We start from the raw sequence: 9,686 nt of genomic DNA on the forward strand, positions 1-9,686 counted from the left end.
ACAACGTCATATTCATTATCTCCAGCACGATACCAGTATCTACATACAGTGGAAGTCGGAAGTTTACATACACTTAGATTAGAGTCATTAAAACTCATTTTTCAACCACTCCACAAATGTCTTGTTTTCAAACTATAGTTTTGGCAAGTTGGTTAGGACATCTACTTTGTGCATGACACAAGTAATTTTTCCAACAATTGTTTACAGGCAGATTATTTCACTTATAATTCACTATATCACAATTCCAGTGGATCAGAAGTTTATATACACTAAGTTGACTGTGCCCTTAAACAGCTTGGAAAATTCTAGAAAATGTCATTGCTTTAGAAGCTTCTGATAGGCTAATTGACATAATTTGAGTCAATTGGAGGTGTACCTGTGGATGTATTTCAAGGCCTACCTTCAAACTCAGTGCCTCTTTGCTTGACATCATGGGAAAATCAAACGAAATCCAGCCAAGACCTCAGAAAAAAATGTTTGACCTCCACAAGTCTGGTTCATCCTTGGGAGCAATTTCCAAACGCCTGAAGGTACCACGGTCATCTGTAAAAACAATAGTACGCAAGTATAAACACCATGGGACCACGCAGCTGTCATACCACTCAGGAAGGAGACGCGTTCTGTCTCCTAGAGATGAACGTACTTTGGTGCGAAAAGTGCAAATCAATCCCAGAACAACAGCAAAGGACCTTGTGAAGATGCTGGAGGAAACAGGTACAAAAGTATCTATATCCACAGTAAAACGAGTCCTATATCGACATAACCTGAAAGGCCGCTCAGCAAGGAAGATGCCACTGCTCCAAAACCACCATAAAAAAGCCAGACTACGGTTTACAACTGCACATGGGGACAAAGATCGTACTTTTTGAGAAATGTCCTCTGGTCTGATGAAACAAAAATATAACTGTTTGGCCATAATGACCATCGTTATGTCTGGAGGAAAAAGGGGGATACTTGCAAGCCGAAGAACACCATCCCAACTGTGAAGCACGGGGGTGGCAGCATCATGTTGTGGGGGTGAATTGCTGCAGGAGGGACTGGTGCACTTCACAAAATAGATGGCATCATGAGGCAGGAAAATTATGTGGATGTATTGAAGCAACATCTCAAGACATCAGTCAGGAAGTTAAAGCTTGGTCGCAAATGGGTCTTCCAAATGGACAATGACTCCAAGCATACTTCCAAAGTTGTGGCAAAATGGCTTAAGGACAACAATAAATTGTGTGCGAGCAAGGAGGCTTACAAACCTGACTCAGTTACACCTGCTCTGTCAGGAGGAATGGGCCAAAATAAACCAAACTTATGGTGGGAAGCTTGTGGAAGGCTACCTGAAACGTTTGACCCAAGTTAAACAATTTAAAGGCAATGCTACCAAATACTAATTGAGTGTATGTAAACTTCTGACCCACTGGGAATGTGATGAAAGAAATAAAAGCTGAAATAACTCATTCCCTCTACTATTATTCTGACATTTCACATTCTTAAAAAAAGTGGTGATCCTAACTGACCTAAGACAGGGAATATTTACTCTGATTAAATGTCAGGAATTGTGAAAAACTGAGTTTAAATGTATTTGGCTAAGGTGTATGTTAACTTCTGACTTCAACTGTATGTGAAAACAGCATGTTTCTATCAAATCAAAGTTATTGCGAATGTAGTGAAATGCTTGTGTTCCTAGCTCCAACAGTGCAGTAGTATCTAACAGTGCAGTAGTACCTAAAAATGATTCACAACAATACACACATCTAAAAGTAAAAAAAATGGAATTAAGAAAAATATTAATATTAGATTGAGCAATATCTGAGTGGCATTGACTAAAATACAGTAGAATAGAATACAGTATATACAGTGCCTTGCGAAAGTATTCGCCCCCCTTGAACTTTGCGACCTTTTGCCACATTTCAGGCTTCAAACATAAAGATATAAAACTGTATTTTTTTGTGAAGAATCAACAACAAGTGGGACACAATCATGAAGTGGAACGACATTTATTGGATATTTCAAACTTTTTTAACATCAAAAACTGAAAAAGTGGGCGTGCAAAATTATTCAGCCCCTTTACTTTCAGTGCAGCAAACTCTCTCCAGAAGTTCAGTGAGGATCTCTGAATGATCCAATGTTGACCTAAATCACTAATGATGATAAATAAAATCCACCTGTGTGTAATCAAGTCTCCGTATAAATGCACCTGCACTGTGATAGTCTCAGAGGTCCGTTAAAAGCGCAGAGAGCATCATGAAGAACAAGGAACACACCAGGCAGGTCCGAGATACTGTTGTGAAGAAGTTTAAAGCCGGATTTGGATACAAAAAGATTTCCCAAGCTTTAAACATCCCAAGGAGCACTGTGCAAGCGATAATATTGAAATGGAAGGAGTATCAGACCACTGCAAATCTACCAAGACCTGGCTGTCCCTCTAAACTTTCAGCTCATACAAGGAGAAGACTGATCAGAGATGCAGCCAAGAGGCCCATGATCACTCTGGATGAACTGCAGAGATCTACAGCTGAGGTGGGAGACTCTGTCCATAGGACAACAATCAGTTGTATATTGCACAAATCTGGCCTTTATGGAAGAGTGGCAAGAAGAAAGCCATTTCTTAAAGATATCCATAAAAAGTGTCGTTTAAAGTTTGCCACAAGCCACCTGGGAGACACACCAAACATGTGGAAGAAGGTGCTCTGGTCAGATGAAACCAAAATTGAACTTTTTGGCAACAATGCAAAACGTTATGTTTGGCGTAAAAGCAACACAGCTGAACACACCATCCCCACTGTCAAACATGGTGGTGGCAGCATCATGGTTTGGGCCTGCTTTTCTTCAGCAGGGACAGGGGAGATGGTTAAAATTGATGGGAAGGTGGATGGAGCCAAATACAGGACCATTCTGGAAGAAAACCTGATGGAGTCTGCAAAAGACCTGAGACTGGGACGGAGATTTGTCTTCCAACAAGACAATGATCCAAAACATAAAGCAAAATCTACAATGGAATGGTTCAAAAATAAACATATCCAGGTGTTAGAATGGTTAGAAAGACCAGACCTGAATCCAATCGAGAATCTGTGGAAAGAACTGAAAACTGCTGTTCACAAATGCTCTCCATCCAACCTCACTGAGCTCGAGCTGTTTTGCAAGGAGGAATGGGAAAACATGTCAGTCTCTCGATGTGCAAAACTGATAGAGACATACCCCAAGCGACTTACAGCTGTAATCGCAGCAAAAGGTGGCGCTACAAAGTATTAACTTAAGGGGGCTGAATAATTTTGCACGCCCAATTTTTCCGTTTTTGATTTGTTAAAAAAGTTTGAAATATCCAATAAATGTCGTTCCACTTCATGATTGTGTCCCACTTATTGTTGATTCTTCACAAAAAAATACAGTTTTATATCTTTATGTTTGAAGCCTGAAATGTGGCAAAAGGTCGCAAAGTTCAAGGGGGCCGAATACTTTTGCAAGGCACTGTACATATGAGATTGGTAAAGCAGTATGTACACATTAGGGCGGCAGCCTCTAAATTGCAGGGTTGCGTAACCGGGTGGAAACCGGGTAGTGATGGCTATTTAACAGTCAAATGTCCTTAAGATAGAAGCTGTTTTCAGTCTCTCGGTCCCGGCTTTGATGCACCTGTACTGACCTTGCCTTCTGGATGATAGTGGGGTGAACAGACAGTGGCTCGCGTGGTTGATGTCCTTGATGATCTTTTTGGCCTCCCTGTGACATCAGGTGCTGTAGGTGTTCTGGAGGGCTGGTAGTTTTCCCCCAGTGATGCATTGATGCTGACCAACAGGATGCTCTCAATTATGCATCTGTAAAAGTTTTAGGGTTTTAGGGGCCAAGGCCAAATTTCTTCAGCCACCTGAGTTTGAAGAGGCACTGTTGTGCCTTCTTCACCACACTGTGTGGGTGGACCATTTCAGATCGTCAGTGATGTGTACGCCGAGGAACTTGAAGCTTTCCACCTTCTCCACTGCTGTCCCGTCGATGTGGATAGGGGCGTGCTCTCTCTGCTGTTTCCTGAAGTCCACAATAAGCTCCTTTGTTTTGTTGACTTTGAGTGAGAGGTTATTTTCCTAGCATCACTTTCCCAGGGCCCTCACCACCTCGTCATTGTTGGTAATCAGGCCTACTACTGTTGTGTCTTCTGCAAACTTGATGATTGAGTTGGAGGCTTGCGTGGCCATGCAGTCATGGATGAACAGGGAGTACAAGAGGGGGTTGAGCACACACCCTTGTGGGGCCCCTGTGTTGAGGATCAGCATAGTGGAGGTGTTGTTTCCTACCTTCACCACCTGGGGGCAGCCCTTCAGGATGTCCAGGACCCAGTTGCATAGGGCAGGTTTCAGACCCAGGGCCCCAAGCTTAATTATGAGCTATTGTGTTGAATGCTAAGCTATAGTCAATGAACAGCATTCTTACGTAGGTATTCCTCTTGTCCAGATTGGATAGGGTAGTGTGCAGTGCGTTGGCGATTGCATCGACTGTGGATCTATTGGTGCGGTAAGCAAATTGAAGTGTGTCTAGGGTATCAGGTTAAATAGAGGTGATATGATCCTTAACTAGCCTCTCAAAGCACTTCATGATGACGGAAGTGAGTGCTACGGGGCGATAGTCCTTTAGGTCAGTTACATTTGTTCCTGTACCCAAGAAAGCAATGGTGGACATCTTGAACACTCCATCCAGCTGGCCTGCGCATGCTCTGAGTACGCGGCTACGGATGCCATCTGGGCTGGCAGCCTTGGTATGGGGCTGCATCGGTGGCACGGTGTTATCCTCAAAGTGGGCGAAGGTGTTTCGAGAAGTTGAATAGTAGTTGGCCAATGTTTTACCAGCGCGAGTACGACAGAGTCAATGTGTTGGTAGAACTTCGGTACCATTTTCCTCATATTTGCTTTGTTAAAAAGAGAAGAAAAGTCCTAAAATTGCTTCTGAGAAATCACAGGGTAGGGTTAAAAGAAAAACTGTGATTTTCAAAACCTGCAATGAGTATTTTCTTATTCCCCACGTCACTGTGAATCGCATAGACATGCACCGTTTTCACACAGGTAGACACGGGTATTGTGCTGGAGATTATGACAGATGGAATCTCACTTTAAGGTAGTCAACAAACAACTCCAGTTGTGTGTTCAACATTCTCAAGTTTCCACATGTTTTCATGAGCCTAGACTTACCCTGGATGCATTCTTGCTATATGGAATTTATTTGATGATTTAATCTAAGTCCCGAAACACAGCACTGCACAGAACAGAGCGAGTTTAATTGATTGTGTGTATATGATGATGGATAAAGTTGTGGCTGGAGAGTGCTAGCTCGGTGTGCAGGATATGGTTCAAAGTGAGGTTGACTTGGAAGTGGGATTTTGCCTCACCATAACATGCCACGTTTCCTTCTTTAAAAAAAAATCAGGAATCGAAGAAAATGTCTCATTTTGAGAGCATACTGCTAACGTCTAGCCTTCTGGAAACCAGGTAGAGAAACTTCAGTTTTTTTCCAAACCGCCATTGTCATGAAAGGATACTGTGTTCACTTTAACAGAGCATCTTACATGCAATCTTTGTTGCACTTTCCTCAAAGTAAGACTGTATTGAATGTTTTCTGTGGTCAACAGAGTTCTGCCTGGAGCATTTGACATGAGAAGCCATTTGGACAACATCTATAGGTGCAAGGCCAGTCACACAGAGGAAGCCACCTCTCCACGCTCTTCACTGACCTCTCCACGCTCTTCACTCACCTCTCCACGCTCTACCCTGACCACACAGCCTGTGGAGATGGGCTATCTGAACCTGACCTCATCCCCAGGGGTGTGGGACAGCAATCTGAACCTGACGCCCCCCTCTGACCAGGGCTGACCACAACCTCTGACGCACTGAGCTCGGACAGTGATGAGGTGTGAGGACAGACAGGCAAATACAGCCAAACTTAAGAAGGGAATGCTGCAATGAATAATACCATGACAGGACTAGTTGTTTTATTTTTAAATGACATATATTCTATGCATTGTGGTTTAAGTCTATTTAAAGTTCATTTTGTGTCATGATATAACTTTTGATGTTTTCACATTGTCAGTATTTAAAGGGGCAATCAGCAGTCGCTATGTCCACTTTTGGACTTAAATGAATGACATGTATCCATTGATTCTTCAAGAATATAACAAATGCCTCTTGAGCTCAGTTCAACTGTCATACAACTGCTTGTTTTACTCCCAATGTTTGTAAACAAACACAAAACATGGTTAAAACTATAATTTTGATATCCATGGATGGTCAATCCTTGTATTCATAGCTCTATCTATACATTTGAGAGAGGTCAGATTTCTCCAGCCCCATCGGTCAGCTTCTTACCAAAACGGGTGGGCAGTGTTATGTTTGTTCCTTATATAATGACAAACCGGGGCGTAGGTTTAACTACTTTTAATGAACATATACTTCAGCTAGAAAACTCCATATTTAGTCATGCAAGGCATTCTTCAACCCCCTGCCCCCCACATAGCCTGCTGGGTAACGTAGTCTAAATGTTATTAACACATAACAACACATCTTCCTTCCTTTAAAAGGAAACTACTTTTCTATGTAACTACACGTCACATTACATTTGTTTACTCAACCTGCATAACACGTAATTTTCAATAACACATTTCTTTCCCCCCAATTAAAAAAAATATATATTTTTTTAGCAATTCTCAATAAGCCTTTCAGGGGCTCTGACAGTCCTTTTTGGTCGTTCTGCTGAAGTGCTTCCTGAAACAGTTGGACAGCGCTCATTGTCAGTCAGGGTGTTCAGACTGAATTGTCCATTGCTAAAGGCATTTGACGCTTCAGCAGTATCCTCCTGATGATCCTCCGTCCCTTGAGTGAATGGCTGAAGCCTTAGATCCACTCTGTTTCGTCTCAGTTGTGATCCACACTCCGTTTGGATCTCATAGGATCGCGGTGCAACTTCTTTCTGCACACACCCTTGCTGCATCCAGATTCCTGTGGTGATGTCTCGGAGTCGTACCTGATCTCCAGGTTTCAGTTCAGGTAAGTGTCTTGCACTTTTGTCGTGTCGCTGTTTTTGTTTGTCTTTCTGTTGTTCCTTCACGAGTTTGACTTTGTGAGCACCTCTGGGTGTTAGCAAGTCCTCATGGATGGGTAGGTTGGTTCTGACACGACGTCCCATCAACATTTGTGCAGGTGAAAGTCCGTTCTGCAGTGGTGCGCTGCGGTAGATCATCAGATTTTTTAGGAATTCCTCCTTTCCATAGTGTGCATTTTTCAACAGACCTTTAAAAATGTTGACTGAACTCTCTGCTAAGCCGTTGGACCTTGGGAAGTTGGGGCTGGAGGTGTTGTCGGAATCCCCAGTCGTCAGCGAATGATCGGAACTTGAGAACTGCGGGCCATTGTCCGAGTACAGTTCAGACGCAGCCCCATGTCTTGCGAAGACTGACTTCAGGTAGGTGATTACAGCTTTGCTGGAGGTAGTTGGCAGTGTTGCTACTTCAGGTTAGTTTGAGTAGTAGTCGGTAACAACAATGTGACTTTTGCCATTGCAGTCAGAAAGGTCAACTCCAACTTTGTAGTAGGGTCTGTTGGGTACTGGATGAGGCATTAGCGGCTCTGCTTGCAGCTTTGGCCTGTAGGTGAAACACAGTTCACACGAAGCAGTGGTCTGGCTGATTTCCTGGTTCATTCTTGGCCAGTACATTACTTCTCGTGCTCGTCGTTTGCATTTTTCCTCACCCAAGTGGCCCTCGTGTATTTTCTGTAGCATTTCTTTGCGTAGTGTCATGGGAATGACAATCTTGTTGCCTTTGAACACTGTCATCCACAACGGTGAGCTCTGCTCTGCACATCCAGTAATCCTGTATTCTCCTTGGACAGTTATTTTTCTGTGCGGGCCATCCTATCAGTGTTTCTTTCAACTCTGTCATTGTTTGGTCAGCTGTGGTCTCTCTTTTGATCTGCTCCATTCTCTCAGAAGACACAGGAAGTGATGCTACCATCATGTCAACGTAGGCCTGAATCTGTGTTTTTCTGTGTGATGAAGCTCTCCTTGTCTACTGCTCAAGAAAGAGTGTTCGGCGGCGAACATGAACTTTCCCGGGGTATAGATCATCTTCACATCATACTTTTGCAGTCTGATCAACATTCTCTGGATTCTCATTGGACAATCATTCAGTGGCTTAGACATGATTGACACCAATGGTTTGTGGTCGGTTTCTACTTCGAAGTATCGTCCGTAGATGTATTGGGGAAACCGTTCGCAAGCGTATGTGCTCACCAGTAGATCTTTCTCTATTTGGGCATACCTTATATATGTGCCTGTCAAGGCTCTGGACGCATAAGTGACGGGTTGCCATGTGTCGTCATGCTGTTGCAGAAGAACTGCTCCCAGGCCAAACTGTGACGCGTCTGCAGAAATCCTTGTGCTTTTCTCTGGATCATAGAACCTGAGCACTGGCTCTTCTGTGATTGTCTTCTTTAGGTTTTTGAAGCAGTTTTCCTGTTCATGGGACCATTCCCATTAATTTTTCTGTTCCAGAAGACATCTGAGTGGAGCGGACTGTGCTGACAGTTGAGGTATGAACAAGGTAGGTGATCATGCCAATGAAGTGTCTCACATCGTCCTTGTTCTTCGGGCGCTCCATGTTGTTGATGGCTGATATTTTCCTCGGGTCTGGTTTGACTCCATCCTCTGAAAGGACGTCTCCCACGAAGGTAAGTGTTTTCACACCAAACTCGCATTTGTCCTTGTTTAGTTTTAGGTTGACTTTCCGTGTCAGGTCCAGCACTTGTCTCACTCTCGCGTCTTGTTCTTCTTTTGTCATCCATCATGGTCTCCACTCTTGGAATGTGCTCAAAGATCATGTGGATTGTCTTGTGGTAGACCTCTGGCGCTGAGAGAATCCCATATGGTAGACGAAGAAATGTTTACCTGCCCTCAGGTGTGTTGAATGTGCATAGCCTTGAGCTTGCATCATCTAGCTTAATTTGCCAGAATCCTGATGAGGCATCAAGCTTACTGAACGACTTTGCCCCAGCAAACTGCGACATTATCTTTTCTCTGGTTGGCAACTTTAAATGCTCTCTCTTGATTGCTTTGTTGAGATCTCCTGAGTCTAGACATATCCTGAGATCACCGTTCTTTTTCACCACAATAACCAGTGAGCTTACCCAGTCTGTAGGTTCATCCATTTTTGTGATGATGTCCATCTTTTCCATGCGTCCGAGTTCCTCTTTGAGCTTTTTCCTCAGTGCAAATGGAACTTTTCTGCATGCATGCACAACCGGAGTAATTTTGTCATCAGTACATATTTTGTGTTCTCCTGGTAAACATCCAAGACCCTCAAACACATCCTCATACTCATCCAGTAGTGATTCTTGGTCATTTTCAGTCTGTGATGTCACTACATACACTTTTTTCAACAAATTGAGCTTTTCACATGCATTGATTCCTAGAATAGGCTGTATACACTTTTCCACAATCAGTAGCTGTGCTCTGAACTGTTTTCCTTTGTGCTGTAAAGTTACTATGCAGCTACATTTGACTGGTACTTTCTCCCCAGTATAACCAGTAACCTTCATTTTCACCGGGTGTATTTTGCTCTTCACCTTCAGTGTTTTGTAGTCATCCAGCGATTAACAGGTTTACCTGTGCTCCAGTATAAAGCTTCAATGGTATTATAGTTTAATTCACAGTCAATGGCA

The 9,686-nt window shown here is 43.2% G+C and overlaps 1 protein-coding gene across 6 annotated transcripts in view; it reads left to right on the forward strand.

The window, feature by feature from the left end:
• Window positions 1–6,253, forward strand: part of si:dkey-264d12.5 (myosin-11) — a 32,588-nt gene extending 26,335 nt beyond the window's left edge. For 5 of the 6 annotated variants that reach the window (XM_021609372.2, XM_021609369.2, XM_021609368.2 and 2 more), the window contains 2 exons: window positions 5,404–5,465; window positions 5,606–6,253. In XM_021609372.2, the coding sequence (XP_021465047.2) occupies window positions 5,404–5,465; window positions 5,606–5,846 (303 nt within the window). In that variant the 3' untranslated portion in view covers window positions 5,847–6,253. The remainder of the gene's footprint in view (window positions 1–5,403; window positions 5,466–5,605) is intronic. The other variant, XM_021609373.2, reaches the window with a different exon arrangement.
• Window positions 6,254–9,686: the final 3,433 nt, after the last annotated feature.

Source organism: Oncorhynchus mykiss, chromosome 7 (assembly GCF_013265735.2).
Source record: "Oncorhynchus mykiss isolate Arlee chromosome 7, USDA_OmykA_1.1, whole genome shotgun sequence".
Lineage (NCBI taxonomy): Eukaryota > Metazoa > Chordata > Actinopteri > Salmoniformes > Salmonidae > Oncorhynchus > Oncorhynchus mykiss.